Source organism: Marmota monax, unplaced genomic scaffold (genome assembly GCF_021218885.2).
Source record: "Marmota monax isolate L192 unplaced genomic scaffold, Marmota_monax_Labrador192_F-V1.1 WCK01_AAM20220418_F8-fsc00008, whole genome shotgun sequence".
Taxonomy (NCBI): Eukaryota; Metazoa; Chordata; class Mammalia; order Rodentia; family Sciuridae; genus Marmota; species Marmota monax.
Window position 1 is genome coordinate 7,924,740 of NW_026694432.1, and position 26,317 is coordinate 7,951,056.

The following is a 26,317-nucleotide window of genomic DNA, read 5'->3' on the forward strand; positions in this document are numbered from 1 at the left end:
ATTTCGTGTTTCACAGACTCACTAAGTCTCCAAAGGCATCTTCCTACCACCCAGGTTTATTCTTCCCTGCTATATAGAGGATCCTAGATGTTCTTCCTAGTCCTTTGTAGCCATATCTTTCCATGTGTTTTTTTCCCATTACAGATATAGTGAGAATCAAATTGACTTTTTTTGGGGGGGAGTACTGGGGATTGAACTCAGGGTCACTCAGCCACTGAGTCACATCCTAGCCCTATTTTATATTTTATTTGGAAACAGGGTCTCACTGAGTTGCTTAGCACCTTGCTTTTGCCTGGCTGGCTTTGAACTCGTGATCCTCAGCCTCTTCAGCTGCTGGGATTACAGGTGTGCACCACTGCATCTGGCTCCGAATTGACTTCTGTATGCTTTTGTAATAGAGCAGTGGAATTTTAAAAACTTTTTTCCCCCCTGGGATTGAATCCAGGGCCTTGTGCGAGCTAGGCAAGCACCCTCCTACACTCCTAGTTCTTACATTCTAAAAAATAGATTAATTAAATTAATTAATTCAATTTTAAATTAACTAAATACATTAATTAAACCCATTAATTACATTTAAAAAAATTAATTTAAAAATGCTAATGTCTGTGCCTTATAGACCATTTGGACCTTATAGGAAAGTAAAAAATAAGAAAATAATTATCACCTAAAATTCACTGTAGAATAATTTATATCATTTGCATTCTGATTTGTTTCCAAGAATAAATACATAAATTGAAAAATATGATTAAAGCTGTGACATGTAGTTTTATATTTGGCACCTAACATTACATCACAGGCTTATTCTTGCATTATTAAAAGGTCTTAAACATTTACAGTACTACATATGTTACATTGTTATGGAATCCATTAGAAAATGTCTTTTCTAATAACTATTTCCCTTTGTATTATTTGTATTGGAAAGTTAGGTTTAATTTGAAGCCCATTATAAAAGTTTTATACCATTTGTAATTGTATTACAATGCATAGGGATATTTAGGTTTCTGATTGTTTTTACAGATAGGTTTTATGTTTTGGATTCCATAACCCAATGACTTTTCTTCTTTAATTTCAGAATTCCATACGACATAATCTGTCACTGAACAAATGTTTCCTTAAAGTGCCTCGTTCAAAGGATGACCCCGGAAAGGTAGGATTTATTTTCTTGAAATGAAGCATATAAAGGGTGGATCTATGTATAATTGACAAGTGGAGCAGACAAAACTCTAAAAATGTAATTTTTTAAAAAAATATTTTTTGTTGTAGGTGGACACAGTACCTTTATTTATTTATCTTTTATGTGGTGCTTAGGATTGAATCTAGTGCCTCAAACGAGATACTAGGTGGTGCTCTACCTCTGAGCCACAACCCTAGCTCATAAAAATAGAATGTTAAAAATTGGAGGTAGGCAGAGTTAAGAAGATAATGTAGAGCAACTAAGAAAATGTGGTACTAACAGAGAAACAACTTTATTTTAACGTTAGAAGACTTATTATAAAATTACATTTTGAGAGTTTATCTACAGAGACTTCTCTTTTTGTTGTCTTAATAGCCATGTCATACTATGTGGACTAAATTTGTTTGGTTTCTTAAGCTCAGAGTACTTGTTTGGATCATATTTGTTGTCAAGATAAATTACTAGGTTAGAATTTTGAGACGGCATACCTACTGGCAAGATGTATCATGTGTATCTTGTTCATTGATTAGCTCTAGTTGCTTGCGCAGTGACTGGTGGCACAAGGCTAGGCTGCTTGTATTTTTTTTGAGGCTAATTGTCCCTGAAAGAATTATTTCTAAAATGTAAGGCTGGTTACATAAGCATGCTGCTTACTCATCCATATCCTAGAGGTGGTATACTTCCTTTGTTATAATATAGCCTTTACTGTCTTTTTCTTAACCTATCATTGCAGCTGTGATTCACCTCATTCAAGATTCACTGTGAGGAACATCTTGAAGTTTCCCACACATGTTTGTTATTTGGTTTCACTGCATCTTTGCCTTTATTTGTTCTACTCCTTTCTTTCAGGATTGAGCTGTAACATTACTTCTGTGAAATATTTTTTTTGTTTCCTTATACTTCAACTGAGTTTGTTGCTCCCTCTTTTATGTTCCTGTTAAGGTCATCATCATTGCCATTATCATTGTCCTAACTTATCTAATTTGGAGCTTACTGTCTCCAATTTATAGTAACTTTCACATAGTAGCCAACAGTCTTTCAAAAATGTTAACTAATCATATAGTCTCTTTCCTCACCCCCACCTTTCTTTTTCCAAAGTGTTCATTAGTTATTAAATACTTATAGGTTAAATACTAAATTTATGAGGGTGTAGGATCATGTGTATCTGGTTCATTGTTTAGCCCTAGTTGCTTGCACAGTGACTGGCGGCACTGAGGAGACACCCTTGTTGAATATATAAATTGTATTCGCTGCTAGACTATTAGCTTCTTAACAGTTAGAGATGGAGAGGTATTCATTTCTGTCTTAATACTGTCACTTCTATGTAATAAACATTTTACAGCACTTTCAGTGATCTGTTCTATCAAATAGTTTTCATTAAGATTGAATAGATTATTACTGTAATAGTCTCAAGTTTTGTCCCTACTCATAACTCTCTTAAGATTGTGAATATGAATTGGTGGTGAAATTTTTCTTTAAATAGACATTATTAAAAAAACCATTAATTTCTTATATATCTTACATTATAATTTTCTGTAGACAGTGTATATGAATTAGATTAAAAAATATTTTAAAAAAATCAAAGATTTATTTTATTAGAAATCTATGAAAGCACTAAGTAGATTCATAAACATTTGATTTTAGTTTAATTTTTAAATTAATTAAAAACCAACACATGAATGTTAACTATATTATTTACTAAATTTTAACCAGTTCAAGAGTTTTTAGAAAATTTGTGCCATCAGGCTGATTTTCTTTTGTTCAAAAGTTAAAGTTTTTCCTCCATTTTTAATTAAATAGTGTCACAGGATAAGGCAGATGTGGAAATATGTTGTTCTTTGAAACTATTCTTCTGGAATTAGGATTATCTCAATAATGTACAGCTAAAACAAATATAAAAATAAATTGTATCATGAGTTTTTGCCATTAGTCTTTGATTTTAAAAGTTTTGATAACAAAACAGCCTTGTTCTCATTGATTCTGGTCTTAATGAGTGAATATCATTTTTGGTCTACAATGTACATTTATAGTAATAGAGTCACTTATTTTTGGTCTCAAAGTGAGGAGTATTTAGTCATTGTTCTCACTGATTTTGGTCAGAAATAGATGTGAAATTGCTATTTAAAAATGCACAAAATACATTCATATGACTATAGTCATTTTTCTGTTACCAGGGATTGAACCCAGGGGTACTAAATCACTTAGCTACATCCTTAGCCCTTTTTTATTTTGAGACCGGGACTCACTAAATTGCTTAGGGCTTCACTGAGTTGCTGAGGCTGGCTTTGAACTTCCAATCCTCTTGCTTCAATCTCCCAAGTAGCTGGGATTGTAGATGTGCTCCACCACACCTGACTTATTTTTTATATCTCAATGAGATTTCATTTAAAAAGAAATAAAGTTTTAGTGCTTTTCAAATGCATTGAAAGCTTTATGAAAGTGGAAACAAAGGCCAGAAGATGGGTTCTTGCTGAGGTTCACTGTAGAATTAGGACTCGGGTGTACTGACCAGACTTACTTGCCAGTCACAGAAACCCAATATAGACTACCTTAGATGGAAAAATACTTCGGAAAGAACTGGGACCGGGTTCTGAAGTTATTTTATCAGAAATGTCTCTTTGTATCCTTTAGTTCTGCTAACTTCTTTGATGACTTCCTTTTCCTACTCAGTTAGTGACAGAGATGCATCAACAGTTTCTGGCTTATATTACCAGTTTAGTAACATCAAAAACAATGTGTATCCTGGATCCTTTACCCTGACCCCCAAATCACCTGGAATTACAGCCAGAGCTTGATTTCTTTGTAGACTAGTACTTTTTCCATTATACCAATCTTCCCTGTGAGGGAGACCAAAATGTTAGTTAAGTTTTGGTACTTATGAATTGTTTTTTCTTTTTGTATTTACAGTGTTTCCTGGCATTTGAGGAGCTTTTCCAAAACCATCCTCACCACAGTGGGAGAAAACCATTGAGCCAAGGTGGGGTGGGAGTAGAGTTTGGTCTTGGGTATGGGGTGGACTTTAACCTCTTAGGATTTTTCCTGATGCAGCCATGATCCCAATAGGTCCAAGAGGTAGAAGTAACTCATAGCATCTTCATCCCTTTATTTTTATGGTGTAGCTTCCTGTTCGTTGTTTTATGAGAGAGGTATAAAAACCAACGTAAACTTGTAGTGTTGAATTATAGAAGCTTTTATATGGCTACTTTTTCCTTGCTCAATTTTTCATGAAAGAAGGTTTTATTATAAAATTTTGCTTTATATTTGGTACCCTTTCATGTACATCGATGATCTTAAATCTATTTTTCTCTATTCCTTGTAACTCATTTCAAGTAGCCACATTATTGCTTTTTTTTTAAAACAAGAAACCAAAATTAAATTATATTTTGCGTCCATGACTTCTGAGTTTGAGGACAGATTTATTTATTTCTTCTCCCATTGATTGCAACTCTTTTCTCCCTAAGTAAATATCCTACATTCTGTCTCTGTTTTAAATGTCTTATCTTTTATTTCCTCTTCTCATTAGTTCTATTTTCTCTGAATTTTTTTGGGGGAAGGGGTATTATTCTTTAATTCAGAATAATGCTTCTTAATTATCTTAAAGGTAAATATTTTGCCCACATTATGGAAAAACAAATCATTAACGAAATTTAGTTTAAAAGAATAGTTCTTTCTCTCCTTCCCAGCTTAATTTTTCATAACCTTGTTCCCTTTTCTTCAGTTGAGAAAAATGATATATATATTTTTGAACTAAAGGAAGTAGTTTCAACAATTGTATTAAGTAATTGTCAACAGTGAGAAGATAGTAAGACCTTTTTTTTAAAGACTGCCTGCTGAGGGCTGGGGGTGTGGTAAGCACTTGCTTAGCACATATGAGGCACTGAGTTCTATCCTTAATATGAAAATAAAAAATGTTCTGTCTACCCCCCCCCAAAAAAAACTTCCCAATCTTGGGGAGATAACTACAATTAATTCATAGTAACAAAAGTCCTTCTGCCTTTGTTGTGGGGGTTGGTGCTGAGGGGGGGGAGTTCTTTCTTGTCTGGGAATGGGAGATTATAAAGGTGAAGTAATTGAAGATTGGTGTTTTTTGGTTTGTAAGGACACAAACATAGTGGCAGAGAAATAACTCGAAAGTTTCGAGATTTTGAGATCATGGTTTTTTTGTTTGTTTGATTGATTCTCTATCCTCCAGCCTTGTAGTTGATTCATTAATTTCTTTGCAAAAGAGATTCTTTTTAGGGAGCCATGTTAGTATTGTACTATACTTATTTACAAATTATCTATTATTCACTGATATCATATTTGGGTCACTTTATTTTAAAAAGGTGAAGGGAACGTTATGGTTCATGCTTGTAGTCCCAGCTACTTGGGAGCTGGGGCAGGAGGAGCACTTGAGCTAATGAGTTCAAGGCCAGTCTGGGAAACTTAGTGAGACCACATTTAAAAAAAAAAAGACTGGGCATGGTAATGCATGCCTGTCTATAATCCCAGTGAGACGGGAAGATCACAAGTTCAAAGCCGGCTTCAGCAACTTAGTAAGACCCTGTCTCCAAAAAAAAAAAAAAAAAAGTATATATATATGCTGGAGATGTAGCTCTGTGATTAAGTGCCCCTGGGAGTATCCCTACCTGCCCTCAAAAAAGAAAGAATTAAAAGATATAGAAAAGAGAAATTGGAAAGATTTGAGAAAAAATATAATGTTAGGTAATGAAGAGTGTTGCAAGGAATCATAGGTATTTATCCTGAAGAAGGAAGATAAGAGTGTAATTTTAATACTAGAGTAAATGGCTGATGTTTGTGAGGAAGAAGTCGACTGCTGCTGGGCACCATGGTGTATGCCTATAATCCCAGCAGCTCAGGAGGCTGAGGCAGGAGAATTGCGAGTTCAAAGCCAGCCTCAGCAAATTAGTGAGGCCCTAAGCAATTTAGCAAGATTGTTTAAATAAAATACAAAAAATAGAGCCAGGAATGTGACTCTGTGGTTGAGTGCCCCTGAGTTCAATCCCTGTACCTCCCCTCCCCCCTCAAAAAAAAAAAAAAAGTTGACTGCTTATCTGTGTTTTTGTACAAAACTGAACAAGAAAGAGGGCTTAAGGGTAAGTAAGAGCTTGATTGTACAAAATAAGGACATTACATTTTTGGGATGAGAAAACATGGGTATGGGTTCCTAAGTGAGGCTTAAGAGTTTGTAACTTCTGAAGGAGTTGAATAGATGAAATTGCTGGCCTTGCTGGTTTTAACTCATGGTACATGAGAACCCCAGTTGAAGACTGGGAAGAGAACATGATCAGGTTAGTTGTCAGAAAAAAAGTCAGGATAAAATCAGGAATTAAGGGATTAATATAACTTGAGGTTCAAGAAAGGAAATGGATTGGTACCAGTGAGTGCATGTTAAGGCAGAAGTGGATTTTGAATGTAAAGTCATTATACGAACCAGGGTTAAAAAACAAGGGTGACCATAGGTATTCAGAAGGTTTGAAAGGTTGAGTTAGATGGAGATGAGGGCTAGATTTAGAGAGGTAAGCAGAAAGAAGTGCTGGCTGAGGACCCTGATGTTGCACTGCTGGTCAGCAGTTTAGTCATAGCTGTATAGACACTGTTTTCTTTTCTCTTCTGAAGGGTGTAAGAGAACATTTTGTTGTTGTCCCCCCCTTCTAGATCTAATCTACTTCTTTATGTTTAACCCTAAAATTAATTTTAAAATATGGTAAAATTCACTCTTGGGTGTGTAATTCCAGTTGTTTTTAACATACTTACATAACCATCACTATGATCAAGATACGTAAAAGTGCTCTATATTGTCCTTTGGTGGTCAGCCCCTTCGTTTTGCTAGGCCCTGGCAAATATCTGTTCTTTGTCCATGGAGTTTTGCCTTTTCCAGAATTCATGTAAATGGGATTAGGTACCCTTTTCTGAGTCTGACTTCTTTGATTTAGCAAAATGCATTTTGAGATAAATGAGTGTTATGGAGATAAGCAGTTTGTCCCCTTTTATTGCATATATTCCATCATTTGTATTTACCACAGTTTAATCACCATTTGAGGGACATGTGGATTGTTGCTGGTCATAAGTTCATTTGCCCATCAAGTTCTTAGACTTAGATTCAGTAACTAATTTTACAAATATTGAGATACAACTTAAGATAATAATTCATATTGAATTGCTTTGTGAGTGGATCGTGATAGGTGATTAATGATAGATGTATTATCTCTTAAAAATCCATTATAATTTAAAACCTTATGTTCAACCACAAAAATTTTCTAAAAGGATTATGTTAAATAAGGTAGTGATGATTTAAATAAAATTATGACTGATTATTGATCACTTAATAGGACACACTTTTTAAAATATCCTTAACATTTAGAGAAACCATTTATTATTGATTAAATGTTTTATAGTCAATATGCTAATTACAGTTAAAAATCCATTGATTAGGAGTAAATTCCTTAACTGTCTCTCATAGGCAACACTTAGCTTAACTTGATAATCAATGTATTTTATAGTAATGAAAACCCAGATTTGTTCAAAAAGAGTGTCCCAGGGACCTGAGCTGGCACTGGAATAGTCGTTCATGTATTAATTCAGCCAACTAGTTCAGCCAAGCAGCCTGCTTTGACAAAGTACCTGCTGTGTTTGATCATTAACCATCTGTTTTTGTGGTCTGAATAAAGTGGCTATTTAACTTGCTGCCTAGAGTAGAAGCTTCTAAGATTGAAAGATCATGTTATCCTTAATTATGCTTAGGTAACGAATTATGCTTAGGTAACGAATTATGCTTAGGCAACATGTGTAAGCCAGAACTGAAACTGGAATGTGGTTGCCTTATATAAGGGGCATACAAATTCAGAAGAGCATCCTAAGATGTTGAGGGTAAGCAAAGCAAACAAACCTTTGAATTTGGATTGCCAAATATAAACTGGGAGAGAGAGAGAAAACAATATAAAGCAACAGGATCTGATACTGTTTTTGAAGATCTTGAAATAGATGTGCATTGAGAACTAAGGAAGAATAGAAAACAGGATGATTAATCTTTATCAATGGGCATTATGAATGCCCACTTTCTTTCAGTGGGTTTAGTTAGCCCTTTAAGTCCATGTTTTCAGTTTTGCAAATATTTCAGTGAAATTCAATGATATTTAGGTGTGAGGAATAGTAGGGAAATCATAATCTAGAGCTTATGTATCCTTTATTATCATTAAGAATGAAAATAGATCTTTAAATAGGATATTGGACAAATATGGTATCTGGAACACTGGGAGAAATAGGTTAAAACATAAAATTCATAGAAATAGCCATTTAGAATGGCTAGCTGCTTTTATAGGGAGTACTCTCCAAGAAGTTAATATTGGCTTGGGTTTATTTATATTTAAGTAAATAAAAGCATTTTTATTAGGCTATAATCAGACCAAGGCTTGTTAAAGAAAGGTCAATTAGTATGTGAGAAACCAGGGTACCTTGAGTTGACATAAAATTTCAACCATATATAAAGTATTAGAATAATAAAAATGGACTTTATTTGAAGTAATAAATATTTTGTAAAGAGTATAAAAGCATTTAAGTCTGTTGTTGGTCTTTGTCATGTCTTCATTTCCAGTACATTTTCTGTATCTCATTACCTTAATTTTCTTCAAGTTTATGGATCATATGTATTATTTGTTTGATTTTTTTTTTCCTATTAAAATTGCTACTTTGTTTTCAGTTCAGGTTCACTCTCTCTCTAGAGATAACCTTTTTATTAGGGCATCTTGAAGTTTGCAGTGTTTTTTTTGTTGTTGTTTTTAATATGTAGACAAAGATGTAGAATTTCAATTAGTGATTTTAGGGATTTTATAGACTAAGCCATTGCATTTCACCCTTTTAGGAGGACATTTACTTTCTGTACCAAAATTTTTGGCATGAATTAAATAATGCCTACATTCTAATATTGCCTTATAGAATTTAGAGCTCTTTCACATGCATTATCTTGATCCTCAAATCTGTGGTCAGATTCCAGTTTTAGATCATGATCTTTGAATCTGTAATAGATCTTTTTTTATGTAAGTTCTCATAAACTTTATATAGTAAAATTTCTATAAATAGAATGATTCAGTATATACATACCCTTTTCACTCAGCACAATGTCTATGGTGTTGTTTCATGTACCATTTTTTATTATTAAGTATTGTATTTATGTACCCCAATTTGTGTATCCATTTATGTATTGGTGGATATTTGGGGTGTTTTCAATTAGGGGCTGTTTTGAAAAAACTTTTAGTGGCTGGAGTTGTAGCTTTTAGGGGCTGGTAGAGTGCTTGCCTCACATGTGTGAGGCATGGGGTTCAATTCAAAGCACCAGGAGTAAATAAATGAAATAAATGTCCATTGACAACTAAAAAAATAATTAAAAACACTATTAGGAAATTCTATGTTTTTTTATGGGCATATGCTTTTAGTTTTCTTGAATAATAGAATTGCTGGGTCAGAGGATGGGTGGAGGATTAAGTTTATAAGAAACTAAACATCCATTTTAACATTCTCAGTAGCAATACAAGAGAGTTCAGTTTTGCTACATCCTGGCCAGTAGTTTAACTATTGTTTTAACTTTAGCCATTCTACTGGTTACCAAGTAGAATGATTTTCCTAATGAAATGACTATTGATTTTGAGCATCTCTTCATGTGCTTACTAGCCATTTGTGTGAAAGTTTTCTTTTCTGAAGGTTATTTTAAAAAGTCTTTTGCTTTAAAAATTTTTTTGGTGGGCTGAGGATATAACTCAGTTGGTAGAGTGCTTGTCTCACATGCACTAGGCCTTCAGTTCAATCCCCAGCACCACCACCATCGCCACTACAACAATAACAACAAAATTTGGTGTCATTACTAAGTTGTACGATATTCTAAGTCTTTCTTAGATTTATGTTGTGTAAACATTTTCTCAGACTTGTTTGCCTTTCTTCTTTTTCTAGTAGTGTCTTAAAGAGTACAAAATTTTGAGAAAATCTAATATATCAGTTTTAATTTACTGGTTACTGACTTTGGTGTGTTGTTCAGGAAATCAAAGTCATGAAATTTTTTATATTTTATATATTTATATTTAAGTCTGCAGTCCACTTCAGATTAATATTTGTATATGATTTATTTAATCTCTGTTGAATTGTTTTTTTCTCTTTATGAAATGTTTCCTTAACTTTTTTCTTTTTGGGGTGGTGCTGGTGCTCCAACTCATTGCCTTGAACATGCTCAGCAAACACTCTTCACTGAGCTGTACACCTTCAGCCCCTTTCCTTATTTTCTAAAACTGCTTTTCTTAGAGCTTAATTTGTCTGCTACTAATTTATCCATTCTAGTTTTCTACTACTACATTTTTTTTAGTCTTTTTTCAGTCTTTAAATAGTCACTGGTTCTTGCTTTTTAAATTATCCAACAATTTGCCTTTTAACTAGGATGCTTAGACTCTATATGTGATATGATGCTTAGTGTGATGAGTATTTGTTTTATTTCATTTCTGTGTTGCTTCATTCCTGCAATCTTTGGGGTTAATCAAAGAATATAGTATTTTATTTCCTCTATTGACTTCTTTTTTAGGGGGTTATTGGGGATTTAACCTAGGGCCACTTTATCACTGAGCTACATCCTCAGACGTTTTTATTTTTATTTTGAGACAGAGTCTCACTAAGTTGCTGAGGGTCTTGCTAAGTTGCTGAGGCTGGTCTCAAACTTGTGATTCTCCTGCCTCAGCTTCCTGAGTTGCTGGGATTACAGGTATGTGCCACTGTGCACCCGATTCCTCTATTAAGGTTTTAGCCCTGCTGTTTTTTTGGTATTTTTTTGTTTTTGTTTTTTTTTTTAATTCTAGTTTATTATGTGTATCAGCAGAAACACATAATATTATTATACATATAGAGCGCAATTTTTCATATCCCTGGTTGTATACAAAATAGAGTCACACCATTCATGTCTTCATACATGTACTTACAGGGTAATGATGTTCATCTCATGAATGTTCATCTCATGATGTTCATCTCATGGGGGTCTTTCCTACCCCCATGTCCACCCTTGTTCCCCTTTGTTCTATCTAGAGTTCATCTAATCCACCTATGCTCCCTACCCCAACCACATTATGAATCAGCATCCTTATCATAGAAGACATTTGGCATTTGATCTTTTGGGATTGGATAACTTCTCTTAGCATTATATTTTCCAACTCCATCCATTTACCTGCAAATACCATGATTTTATTCTCTTTTAATGCTGAATAGTATTCCATTGTGTATATATACCACATTTTCATTATCCATTAATCAACTGAAGGCTATCTAGGTTGGTTCCACAGTTTATTGTAATTGTGCTGCTATAAACATGGATGTGGCTGTGTCCCTGTAGTATCGTGTCTTTAAGTTCTTTGGGTATAGACTAAGGAGTGGGATAGCTGGGTCAAATGGTGGTTCCATTTCCAGTTTTCCAAGGAATCTCCATACTCCTTTCCATATTGGCTGCATCAATTTGCAGTCCCACCTAGCTGTGCTGTTTTTTTATGACATTTTGTTAGTAGTCATTATGACACTTGACAATCTATGTAAAGATAATATACCACCTTCCATTTCACATCATTTAGTGTTTATCTCTTGCTATCCATTTTATAAGTTAATAATCTTACAACAATTTAATTCCATTTTAATACCATTTATTTATTTGTCCCCCCTCCCTTTTTCAGTTATGGTATTTTATGCTTCTACTTACCTCATAAATCCCACCTTAGGATTTGTTTTATTTGCTTGTCTTTTAAGGAAATTACTTTGAAGAAAATCTTTGTTATTTACCTTTTCTGATGTTCTTTCCTATAATCCAAGTTTCCATCTGATATCTTTTTCCTTTAACCTATTACCTTTGGCATTTCTTTCAGTGTAGGTATTTAGGTAACAAGTTTTGTGGGCTTTTGTTTATCTGAAGAAGCCTGGATTCTACCCTCAGGGTACTTTTTCTGAATATGAAATTCTGGGTTTGCAGGGTGTTCTACCTTGGGGACTTTGAAGATGTTCCATTGTCCTTGGCCTCCAGTATTTTAGCTATCATTTATATTTTGTACCCTACATAATGTGTCTCTCCTACATTCTACCCCCTTCTTTCATTGGCTTTCAGGTTTTTTTCTTTATCTTTAGATCTTTGCAGTTTTGACTATTTTGTGCTTCAGTGTAGTTTTTTTCACATTTATTTTTGCTTGAGGTTTGCCAAGCTTCTAGAATCCGTAAGAAAAGGTTTTCATCAAATTTGGAGTATTTCAGTTATTATTTCTTTAAAAATTTATTTCGGCACATTTTTTCCTCCTTTCCTTTTAACGTTCAGTTTGATAAACTTTGATACTGTTTCACAATTTCCTGAAGCTTTATTCATTTTTCTCCTCTTATTCTTCAGATTGGTTAATTTCTACTCATCTATAATATCTCTGACCCTTTGACTCTGTCCAGTGTATTGTTAAGCAAATCTAGTGGAGTTTTTATTTAAATTATTAGATGTTTTAATTCTGGAATTTCCATTTGGGACTTTTGTATTTGTTCATAGATAGTTGGTGAAACGTATTCAGCCAGTTACTTTGATGCTCTAGTGTTAGTGCTTCTGGATGGTCCCTGACCAGTTTGGATGTGAGATAACCCAAAAGACTGTTTTCCTATGGGTTTTTATAATAAGAAAGTATTAAAATCTGACCTGTGCTAGGTTTGTGGCTTAATGTTAGAGTACCTGCCTAGCATATGTGAGGCACTGGGTTCGATCCTCAGCACCACATCAGTATATAAATAAATAAAATGAAGCTATTATCTGCAACTAAAAATGTTTAAAAAAAGAACTGCACTGTTCTATATGGAGTGTTTTGAGCACCTCATGAACCTAATTCAGTCTTCCATCTGATTCTTTACATCATCATTGATCTTTTGAGATTCTGGATTTTTATATGAAAACAAAGTAATTACAGGAATGAAATTTTTAAAAAAACATTTTAATGATATATAATTTGGGTTACTCTGTCACTTCCAGCTGGTCTCCTTCCTATAATCTTTGCTTACTTCCACTTTCTTAGATTCCACCTTCTGCAGTGCTGTCTTAAGATATGGCACACAAGTAAAAACACAAATCTGTGTCTGCTGCCCCATTTTTAACTCCAACCCTCAGCTCCATGTCTAAACTTTATATTTAAACTACAGTCCACCATGTTTTCTGCTTTTATGATGCAGGTTTATGTCTCCATGTTTTGCCCATACTCTTTTCTATGTCTAAAAAGCCTTCCTTTCTGTCCTCTCATTTAAAAAAAAAAATTTATAGTTGTAGATGGACAGAATGCCTTTATTTTATTTGTTACTGTGGTGCTGAGAATTGAACCTAGTGCCTCACATGTGCTAGGCAAGTGATGTGCCACTGAGCCACAACCTCAGCCCCATTGTCTCATTTTTTAATGCCTAGCTCAAATGTCACTTTGCTTCTTTTTATTCTGATCTTTTCTTTGATCAGTAGGGTGAGAGGTAAGGACAGTTGATTATAAAGTGCTTCTTAGCAGTACTCCCTTATAGTGTTATCTATTTGTAATAAGAGTTAAAAATAAATTTTAATTTTCTTTATTCATCTCTTATTATGTCTTTCTTTAACCTAGTCACTAGTTTTCATAGTGTCTTCTTTTCTTTCATACGTCTTAAGACTTTAGTACCAGAGAGTTCTTTAACATTTGTTTATACCATGGCTCTGATGACAGTTGTGGTCAAGCATGTGGACCCCTTTTCAAAATAATATTTTTAAGGACATATTCCAAAACATATAAGATTAAAAAGATGAACAGTTATAAAAATATTGAAACAAATTTATGATACAGTAATTTATATGTTTCCTTGGTAAAATAAAAATTTGAAGTAATAGTGTAATTGCCATTTTGAGATATTTGCAAAAATTATTAACACAGTATGAAATAAACTGATTTTCAGGCATTACAAATGCTACATTGGTTTATTCCATACATTCATAATGGAAGGAAATTCTGAATTTTAGCATGTTTTCTTTATCTGAGTTAATGTAGCCCCCTAAATCCTATCTACAGACCCCTCTGGGGAATTCATGAACCTTAGGTTAATAATGCTTGTTGAATGTGAACTCTTATCTGCCTAAAGTTATTTTTGTCCTTTTCTTCTTCCCACCATATCTGAGCACAATGATCCTTATGGATTGAATGTTTTGGCTTTAGCATTCTATGGGTGTTATTTACTTGTCTTTTATGTGCTGGGCATTAGGTAAACCAGCAAACAAAAACAGACAAAAATTAATTCCCTTGAGGATCTTACAATCTAATGGGAGAAGAATGACAAAAAAAGCAAATACTTAAAATACATAAAATGGTATACAGTGTAAATACTGGAGGAAAAAATAGAGAGCGGAGTAAGGTAAACATCCATGTAGATTGCACTTTTCAAAAGTGTGCTAGGTAAGTTCATTGAGGGAGTGACATTTGAGCTATGACAATTGGGTGGTGAGAAAGTTAACCATGTGGATATCTTTTCTGTCTCCCTCTCCATGCTAGGGACGAGACTTCTTTAATTTGTACTCCTAATGCCAGCATTGTGCCTAGTACAGGGCCAAGCCTTGATGAATTCATTAAGATGACTTATTCACCTTTCTGGTATCTGCTTAAGATTTATGTTTAGTCAGTTTGATTTAATATGTAACTTTCTCATTTGTTGGGTTATATCATATTCAGGATTATGTTCATATATAGCTAGTTGCCCTTTCATCTTCCTTTTTTTTTTCTTTCATAACCTGACTCTCATTGTGTTGCCCAGGCTGGCCTTCAACTCCTGACTGGGCTGAGGAGCTCCTCTTACCTCAGCCTCCCAAGTAGCTGGGACTTAGGGCACACACTATTGTACCTAGCTCATTTTCATTTTGATAATAAGCCTTACTAAAAATATTTTGGCTGTTATTACTTGTCTTTTTTTAAAATTGATTCATACTTTTTATACAGAGCAGTGAGTTTCATTGTGGCATATTCACACATAATGCATACATACATAACAAACATACAAAATACATAACATAATTGGTCAGTATTACTTTCCAATGCCTTTCCCTCCTTCATCCTCCCTTCCTCTGCTTGCCTTCCTTCACTCTACTTTCATGACCTTTTATCGGGGTGGGTGGGGTGGGAGGTGTCCCTTTAGCATCTACATACGAGAAAAAACATGATACTTACTTTTCTCTATCTGGCTTGTTTTGCTTAATATGATTCTCTTCAGTTTCATCCATTTTCCTACAGATGACATAATTTCATTCTTTATTGACTGAATAAAACTCCATTGTATATATGTATTCATTTTCTTTATCCATTCATCTTTTGATGGAAGTCTAGGCTGATTCCATAAGTTATTGTGAATTGTGCTGCAGTAAACATGGTATGCATGCATCCCTAAACTATGCTGACTTTAATTCTTATGGATACATATTGAAGAGTGGTATAGCTGGATCATGTGGTGGTGCCATTTCTAGTTCTTGACGAACTTCCATACTGATTTCCCAAGTGGCTATACTAATTTACATTCCTACCAACAATATATATGAGGTCCTTTCCCCCCTGCATCTTCCAGCATTTCTTGTTGTTTTTATCCTTGATGATTGTTGCCATGACTGGAGTGAGGTGGAATCTCAGGATAGTTTTGATTTACATTTACCTGGTGGCTAAGATGTTAAACATTTTTTCATATAGCTGTTGGCCATTTATATTTCTTTGGAGAAGTGTTTGTTCGGTTCATTTGTCCATTTGTTGAATGGGTGGGCTGGCTATTTATTTATTTATATTTTTACTTACTTATTTTTGTGATACTGGGGATTGTACCCAGGGTTATTTTATCAGTAAGCTACATTCCAGTCCTTTTTTTCTTTTTCTTTTTCTATTTTTAGACAGGGTCTCACTAAGTTAGTTGTCTAGGCTGGCCTCAAATTTAGCCTCCTCTAAATTGCTGGAATTATAGATGTACATTTCTATACCTAGCTTAAGTTATCTGTTTATTGATCAATATTGAGTTTTTTGAGTTATTTATGTATTCTGGATATTAATCCTCTGTCATAAGAGTAGCTGGCAAGTTTTCTCCAATTCTGTAGACTCTGTCCTCACACTGTAGTTATCTTTGCTCTGCAGGGGCTTTTTAATTTGATGCCATCTCATTTATTGATCCTTTCTCTTATTTTCTGACCTGTAAGAGTTTATTCAAGAAGTTGATGCCTGTCCTTATATGTTGAAGTGTTTCCCCTATGTTCTCTTCTAACAGTTGTAAAGTTTCTGGTCTTATACATAGATCTTTGGTGTTTGTCTTTTATTTGCCTTTTCTTTGGCAAAGTAGTCATGTGGCAGATGCTAAATGAAAGGATACATCTTTACAAGCAGCCAAATTATGTACCTTTTCTAGTTGTAATTCCCTTAGGTAATTACATAAAAGCTCTATACTAAATGGACAGCTTTTAAAATTTAGGATTTGCCAAATATTTGTGTGCTTTCTCTTTGATTCTAGAAAGTGCTAAAGAGTATTTTAAGATTAATAAAAGGCATTATGAGGTCAAATAGTGGAGGAGGGAATATTTTCATATGTGTTTCATTTAATCCTCAGTATACTCTCAGGGTTCATTGGCCTCAAGCTGGATTTTTAAGTACCTATTTTGAACACTTCTGACTACTTGATTAGTATTTTATGACTTAAAATCCTTTCTTAGAAGTCTTCCAAAGAACAAGTAGGAAAAAAATATTATTAAACTGCATTCTATCTTGCTGTTATTGTATGGGTTTTATTGCAAATCTTAGATACATTTTGGGATCTTATTTTTCCTGTATCTTGACTTCATCATCCTAAGAGTGTTCTCATTGTTACTCATAAATTGTTTCCACTGTGCCCAAACACTAAAATAATAAGAATGCAGAAGTATCAATGAATAACCTAGGATGTTTTAATAATGAAATCATCTCTGTTATCCTTGAGTTTTCTTATTGTTCCACAAAATATTATGTCATCTTTCTAGCGTCTATAAATAAAGGCATGTATATATATGTATATATATATATATATATATGTACATACATACACATATATATATACATATATACATATATGTATATATATATATACATACATACACACACACACACACACACACACCATTTTAAGTTTTTTTGGCTTTTACTGAACATAAATGAGAATTTAATTTCTTCTCATCATGCCAAAGAGATTTGGCAGAGAAAGGTGGTTTACCATTATCCATTAATCAGGAGATAACAAAGAGGTTATTATGATGATGAAATTGAGTTGATGATATACTAGATAATTTTTCTCAAAGTATTAAATTAGTGATATCTAAGAACAAAAAGATAATGTATTAGTCTCATCTATTTAATCATTCAACAAGGTCTTCATAACACAGTATTTTGTAACTAGAAGTTGAATTAACCTGTTTTACTGGAAGGACATGGGACAGTATTTTTTAATCTTATGAGTATTGCTTTTGGGAATATGAGTACAAGAAGAACCAGAAATAATAATACTCTAGAATATGTTAGAAATGTATTTGAAAACTGGATTGAAAGATTGTCTTTCAATAGTAAGATTTAAGAAAAAAAAAACAGAATAGTAAAGTAGAATGTTTTAGAGATATGAGATATGAACTCGATATTTATAAAGATAAGTTTAAGTTTCATACATGGCAGTTAATAAGCATTTAGTTGCATTCAAAAGATGTTGACCATTTCAGTATATAAACCTTCAAAACTAGGAGTATTGAAAGATATAAAGTGTGTGTATATATGAAATTTGTGTTTGCTATGTTTTAAATTTCTGCTAAATGTCTCAAGGTTGTTTTCCACTATCCCTTACTGTATAAAATATTTGTACAATGATTTTAACTCTAAACAAAGTGTCTGTTGGACTGGGACAGTAAATAGTGATAACTTAAGATTAATTCTCATGACAGTTCCATGAAATCGATGGGTAAAGTGGATCAAAGTTTTGGTAATTCATGCATAGTTATACAGGCAGATCTGGGATTTGAATCTAGATTGGATTAATAGATGGAATCTTTATTATGCCACGTGACCATCTAATATCAAAGTCGGTTTATTGGCATTCAGTAGTGCATTACTCAGGGAAAACTTCACAGGCACCTTGCCTGGAAGAGTAAGAAGTGATGTCAGAATGGCTCCGGTAAAAATTGAAGTTATCTGCAGGAAGCATGTGATTTTATGTTGAAGGACGTGTGAATTTACCTCCTAAAATTGTGATTCTAACTATCATTTTCCTGACTTTGGGAAATGCCAGTCCACATTGCCTCACAGGAAGGACAGCTTTGCTAAGTACAAAAGAAACACTTACTACACAAGGTCGGAGAGCCTTATCAAGAGGGTGATGTAATTATCACCACTATATCACAGATAAGGACACTGATACCAAGTTGGGTTAAGGAACAAGCCTAAGGGTGGTACAGCCAAACAGTGGCAGAGCTCCTGAATCAGGTGCAACAGGTGTCCTAACTTTAGGAGACATATATTTCAAAATAGCCATTATTTGTATTTTTAGTGATGATAGATCCCAGGGACTCTCATGAGCACTATCTCCAGCAACTCCTCAAAAACAATCTCAGTGAGTTAAATAAAATATATTCAAATAATTAATGAACAGATAGAGAATTTCAGCTGAGATGGAAAAAAAAAAGAAAATTATAGAGCTAAAAAGCATACTAACTAAATGAAAAACTCACTGAATGCTATATTGGAGATAGCAGAAGAAAAGATAAATTTATTAGGCATATTTAAGAATTAGAAATGTATGTGTGTCAAAAAAAAAAAGCTTTAAAAAGAAGCAAAAACTCTCAGAACTGAAGAAAGAAGTAGATAAACCCACAGTCATTGCTGGAGATTTTAGGAAATAGAATAGCTAGACAAAAAAGTACTTAAGGATCTAAACACAATATCTATCAATTGCAGGATATATATATTTTTTTAAATGCACAGGACATACTTACCAAACAGACCGTATATCAAAACAAGTTTTAGTAGATTTATTAAAGGGTGAAATCACAAAGAGTAATTTCTATATCTGAAGTACCTCTGGATCAAAGGAGAAATCAGAAAGCATATTGGAAAATATTTTGGAATGAATGATAATGAGAGCAGAACATAATTTGTAAGATAGAGCTAAAGCAGTATTTTACAAAGATGCTTATAGCTGGGTGTAGTAGTACACGCCTATAACTTGGAAGGCTGAGGTATCATGATCACAAGTTCTAGGTCAACTTCAGCAATAAGTGAAATCCTGTCTCAAAATAAAAAATAAAAAAAATTAGTTACCTAAGCATGTTCATAAGAAGTTAGAAAAGGGAAAATTTACAGGAAATAGAAGGAAGGAATAATAAAGGCAATAGTGATGATAAGTGAAACAGAAAACAAACAAAGAAAAAGTAGTGAAACCAGAAGCTGAAACATTTAAGGAAAAAATAATACCAATCCCCCCACACACATACACAAATATTTTTTAAAAAATAGTGGAAGAAGGAATAGTTTTCATCTCAATTTCACGAGACCAGTATTACCATGATAATAAAGTCAGGCAAAGAAGTGACAACAAAACTACAGACCAGTATTCTTCATGAACATAGACCCTATATAAAAAGGAGAAAATAGCCAGGCAAGGTGGCACATGCCTATAGTCCCCGTGACTCAGGAGTCTAAAGCAGGAGAATTGCAAGTTTGAGGCCAGCCTGGGCAACTTATACCCTGTATCAAAATAAAAAATAAAAAGGGCTGGGGATGAAGCTCAGTAGTAGAGCACCCCTGGGTGCAATCCTTGGTGCAATCCTTGGTATCATAAAAAAAGGAGAAAATTATGACCAAGTGGGAGTTGTCCCAGGAATGCATTGCAGCTTAAAATTAGAAAACTGGTGTTAACTCACCATGTGAGTAAAAGAGGGCTGAAAAGTCATATATTAAACTCAACATTTAGCAAACTAGGTATAAAAAGGAATTTCCTTGATTAAAGTATCTGAAAAATGTACAGGTCATATCATTAAAAAATGTTTTTTTAGTTGTAGATGGACACAATACCTTTATTTTATTTTTATGTCGTGCTGAGAATTGAACCCAGCACTGCGTGTATGAGAGGCAAGCACTCTATCATTGAGCTGCAGCCCCAGCCCTTATATTATTTTTAATAATGTGATATTAAATTCCTTCTCTCTGAGTTTGAGAACAAAACAAGCATATTTTCATTCCCACATTTTTATTTAACATTCTATTAAGAAGTCCTATCCAATGGAATAAGGCAAGAAAAAGAAATAAAAGACAGCCATGTTTTAAAAAGAATAAATAAAATCTTCATTTGTAGACAACATTATTGCATATGTAGAAAATTCCAAAGAAGAATCTATGGAATTAATACTAGAACTAATAATTTGAGTTTAGCAAGGTCACAAGATAAAGGGTCATTATAATTTTTTCTATACTAACAAGGAAAAATTGGAAAATGAAATTAACAGAAGCAATTCCAGTTACCATAGCATTCAAAATAATGACATTTTAGGGTTGCACTTTAACAAAACGAATGTACACCTGTTTGTAGAAAATATTATGAAGAGAAATATAAAAAAACCTAAGTAAATGAAGAGAAATGGCATGTTTGTGGACTAAGAGGACTCTTTGTTGCTAGATATCAGTTTTCCCAAGGTTGATTTATACAGTTAATGTAACTCCATTAAAAAAATTACATCAGGCTTCTTTCTTTGAAACTAACACCAGTTCTCATATTTTTATGGACATGCAAAGGACTTAGAATAGGCAAAGCAGTTTAGTTGGGGGAAGACCAGAGTTGTAGCATATATATTGCTTGATTTCAAATTTGTATGTAGTTAGAAAAATCAAGACAAAAATGACCTTTGCATAAGGATAAATAGGTAGTGTCAGTTCAATGGAGTAGAGTTCAGAAATTGACCCATGTTTATATTCAGCTTACTTTTGACAGATATATTATTGTATTCAATAGAAAGGTCTTTTCAAGAGAGATGCTATGTATCTGGGTGTAAGAAAAATTAATATTGATCCCTACCTTACACTTATATAGAAAAGTAACTCTTAAGTGATCAGAGTCCTAATGTTGAAAGTTGAGACTACAAAACTTACAGAAGACAACAGACAACATTGTGGAAAATATGTGCCATCTTGTACCAATATGCCAATATGGTACCATAGGGCTGAGGATGTACATATGCCAATATGTACCATAGGGCTGAGGATGTAGTGGTATAGTGCTTGCCCAGCATGTGCAAAGCCTGGATTCAGTATTTCCAAAAAACAAAGCAAGCAAGCAAATAAACGAACAACCACAATAATAAAAACAAACCATAAAAGGAAACTCAATAAATTAGACTTTATTGAATTAAAAGCTTATTGGTCCTTAAAAAAGGTATCATGCATATAAACAAATAGATAACTACAGACTGGGAGAGAATATTCACAATATCATCTGCCAGAGGACTTGTTATTCAGAATATATATGTAATATAAATTCTCACAGTACAAATAGCCAAATTCTTATAATCCAAATAAAACGTTGGCAAAAAATAATTTCACAAAAAATATATGAGTGGCAAATAAATACACGCCCAGCATTGTTATTTGTTACAGAAATATGCATGAAAACCCCTGAGACATAACTACATAGCACTAGGATGGCTGTGATTAAAAAGACTTAAAATAGCAAGTGTCAGCAAGGGTGAACAGCTGGACTCTCATACATTGCTGATGAGAGTAGAAAATAGTTTTGATGGTTGAGTCCATTTATATGAAATTATACAAAAGGCAAAACTATAATGTTAAGAAGCAGATCAGTGGATGTTTGGGACGGAAATTGGAGGCAAAGGAAAGGGAATTGCTTGTTGAGACACACAAAGAAGCTTTTTAGTTGAAGGGAATGCTTAATGTCTTTGATTTTGGTGTTAGTTACACGTATGTGTAACAATTGTCAAGACTTCTTGAATTATACACTTAAAGTGCATGCATCTTATTTTAGACATACTTTAATAAATTGATTTTAAAAATAAAACCAAACAAAAACCTCCTGTTTCCTATTTGCTCCACAGAAACCTAGAGGAAAGAACTACTCTGAGAGGGAAACTGTCTTCTGAAAGTAGCTTAAAGGGACTTTTTGTGAGTGTGTGTGTGTGGGGGGGGGGGGGGGGTAAAATATACACAACCTAAAATTTGCCATTGGAACCATCCTAAGTGCATAGTTCAGTAGCAATAAGTACTTTCACATTGTTGTGTATCTATCACCATCATCCATTTCCAGAACCTTTTTCATCTTTCCAAATGTACTTTGTATCCATTCAACAATAATTGCCTATTTTCCCTCCCCTTGTCTCTGGCAACCACCACTCAACTTTTAATCTCTGAATTTGACTACTATAAGTATATATAATCATAATTATAGAATGTTTGTCCTTCTATGTCTGGTTTATTTCACTTAGCATAATATCTTCGACATTCAACTGCTTTGTAGCATGTGTCAGAATCCTTCCTTTTTTTAAAAAAAAATTTTAGTTGCAGATGGACCTTTTTAAAATTTTTTTTATTTTTTAATTTGTATCCAGTGCTGAGGATTGAACCCAGCACCTCACACATGCTAGGCAAGCCCTCTGTCATTGAGCCACAACCCCAGCCCCAGAATTCCTTTACCTTTTAAGGAAAGAATAATATTCCATTGAACATATAAACCTTAGTTTGTTTGTTTGTTAGTGCACAGTTGGGATGGTTCTACCTTTGGTCTATTGTGAATAATGTTGTTATGAACATGGGAATACCAAGCTTCTGCTTTCAGGTTTTTGTTGTTGTTGTTGTTATATGTTCAGAGTGGAATTGCTGAATCATTTGGTAATTCTAATATTTTGAGAAGCTGCCATAACATTTTTCACAGCAGCTGTACCATTCTACATTCTTTCCAGCAATGCACAAAAGTTCCATTTTTTCTGTATCTTTACCAATTCTTGTTATTTTCTGTTGTTTTGATAATAGGTAGCCCAGTGCATATGAGAAATATCTCATTGTGATTTTTATTTGTGAAAGGGAATTTAAAGTTTCTTAGTCCAAACCTGTCATTTCATAGATGAAACTTAGATACTAGTTTACCGAGACACTAGGTAGAAGATTTTATTATTTTGTGAAACATTTTAATCATTAATGTTTATATTTGGATGTTCAGGATTGTGTGTTTTTCCCCCTGTGGTTGATCTCTTTGTGAGAAGCTGTAACTAGTCATATTTTGTGTAGAACAGAAGCATTTTTTAAAGTTTTATTAAAATGTTCAATAATAAATCGGAGTAAAGTTTGGATGTTGAATGTTTCTCCAGATTCATACACATATGTACACTAATCCAAAATAAACACTGGAATTTATCATTTCCATAAACAGTGTTTTAAAAACTATTGTTGAATGAGTTTTGGTATTTTCCCTCCAGCTTTATTTTCATAGCAAATCAGTCTGAGTTTTTTTTCTACTTTATTTTGCTAGTTACTATTTAGATTTATGAGGTCCCAGGGTGCTGAAACTACAGTAAATTTAATGTATAATATTCTTTTAGAGTTGAATATCATGATGTAATTGTCATGTGTTCAAGTAAGAAGGAATACATATTAAAATGTTTGGTTTTCATTTTTAGTGCTTACTTTTCTGTAAAATCGAAATTTTATGTGTTTGCTGGCAAGTTTATACCAGGACTGATAGATTCATTGACTGAAATGCAGTGACCACTTAAAAAGGTAGCATAGTGGAGTATACCAGTAGGGGCTGGGAGATGAAATTAGTGCTAAACTCTGGTACTTATATATAAACTAGTATTTGAGAGGGTCTGGCATCACACCTCATATACTGACATTATCAGCACACTTGATTAGGAACGTTTTTCCCTTCCCATTTCAACATCTTTTTTCTAAGTTGTCAATGGACCTTTTTATTTTAATTTATTTATATGGTGCTGAGAATCAAACCCAGTGCCTCACACATGATAGGCAAGCGCTCTACCACTGAGCCACAACCCCAGCCCTTGAGTACTTCCTTTGTGTCTTACATTGTGCCTGACACTGGATACAGAAATGAATAAAGTGGCTCCTACCTTTCAGGAGCTTACAGCCTAGAAGAAGATACAGACCCATAAACAAAATTGTTAAGTACAGTGAATAGTCTTAGTAAAAAGTATAGAAATGTGATAGAGGTGGAGAATAGTGAGTTCTTGGATGTGGCAGGACCATCAGAGAAAGATTCCTTTAGATAATATCTGAGGTAAATTTTGAAGGTGGATTATGAATTTGTCCATTGAAGGATAGATTACAGATAGATTAGCTTCTTGGGCAGATGCAATGAAGCATAATGGTATGTTCAAAAAACTCTAAACCCATAGTTTGTGTCAGGCTAAAATGTGAGCCTTGATAGATGAAAGCTGTATTTCCCTTTATTATAAAGTATTATATGAAAAATGAGCCTAATAAGATTAATGGAATAATAGAGGCAAAGATTAAATTTGAATATTATGTCATAAATCTAGGATATACATTATATTCCTGTTTCTGAAAAGGTCTTCTTTCCCTTACTCCCTTCATTGTTGCCGCCTTCCCCAAATGTGTGTGTGTGTGTACATATCTGTTCATGTTTGTATATAGCAGCAGAATAATTGAAGGAGAAAGGAGTTAAGAATTAAGATCCTGTTTCTGGTGTTGGTTGTTGGTTGTCATATTCTTGCTTGGGTAAAACACTTTATCTTCCTGAGCTTTGGTCTCCTCATTTGTATAATATGTACAAACTATTATCGTCTATGCTTTTCAAAGTATTTTGGGGAATAAGAATTCCTGAATGCCTGGATCACAATGGACACTCAATACGTATTTTTTTAATGAGATGAGAACTTGTACCAAAGAGAATAATTAAAATAAGTCATGATAGTAGAAGTAAGTAATGAAAGATTTATGTACAGACCATTGCTTCTCAGGATACTCATTTTATATTATATAAAATATGCTCAAGCAATTTGTCTTTATAAATTGTTTTACCTACCATGTAGATTTGTGAGGTCACAGGGTCTAGAAATGTAGTATCTTTATATGTAAAATATTAGGAGATTTGAACGTCATATGGTGTCATCATATGAATTAAGAATTAGTGTATATTTAAAATGTATGGGGGGAGCTGGGGTTGTGGCTCAGCTGTAGGGCGCTCACTTAGCACGCGCGAGGCCCTAGGTTCAATCTTCATCACCTCATTAAAATAAAGGTATTGTGTCCAACTACAACTAAAAAGTAATATTTTTTAAAAATGTATCTGGTTTATCATTTCCTCTTTTAATTTGGCCATGGCATAAGTTTTTGGACTTATTCTTCGGCTTACGATTTTTTTTCTTAATAATTCGTTATAAATGGACTTTCTTCTCATAACCTTTACTTTTCTCAATCTGAAACTAGTATTTCTTATGCTGCTTTTTAATTGTTGTATTTGCATAATGTTTACCTTTGGAGCAGAGGATTATAAAAAATCCCTTTTAATGTCACAGGGTTACTGTAATATACTGTTAATATAATTTATTTCTTTACCTTTAGGGATCCTATTGGGCAATAGACACCAGTCCGAAGGAAGATGCGCTGCCTACTCGGCCAAAGAAGAGGGCACGATCTGTAGAACGGGTAAAAACTCTTTATCATAAATTTAGTATGACAGACTGAATGTGTCAGATGTAGATTTTCAAAAGTTCATTTCCAGTATAGCAAGTATAACTGTAACTAAGGTAAGATTTTATTTGTATAGTATTTTGTATTTTTCCAAGTACCTTTCACACCCATTATTTTATTTGATCTTTACTATGAGTGAGGTGAGCAGTTAAGGAATTAATTAAAATGAGGACATAGCTGTTGTTTGAGATTTGCCTACAGGCCTCTGGAGTTTCAATTTAGTATTCTGTTTCTCTGCACCTACAACATTGAAGACAGTTTTTCCATTCCATTGCAAATAACCCTTCTAGTTACATAGAATTTTCCTTATTGTTCTCACAGTGCTTTTTCCTGCTAGCATCCATGTAATAGTCACTTTGTACACAAAATCTCTGCCTGTGTGTTTGTTGTTTGTAAG

General features: G+C 33.7%; 1 protein-coding gene across 6 annotated transcripts in view; it reads left to right on the forward strand.

Annotated features, from left to right (window-relative positions):
* Foxj3 (forkhead box J3) overlaps positions 1–26,317 on the forward strand; it is a 112,631-nt gene that overhangs the window by 49,697 nt on the left and 36,617 nt on the right. For all 6 annotated transcript variants that reach the window (XM_046468890.2, XM_058570835.1, XM_046468892.2 and 3 more), the window contains exons 4-5: positions 1,073–1,147; positions 25,792–25,875. In XM_046468890.2, coding sequence (XP_046324846.1) covers positions 1,073–1,147; positions 25,792–25,875 — 159 coding nt within the window. The remainder of the gene's footprint in view (positions 1–1,072; positions 1,148–25,791; positions 25,876–26,317) is intronic.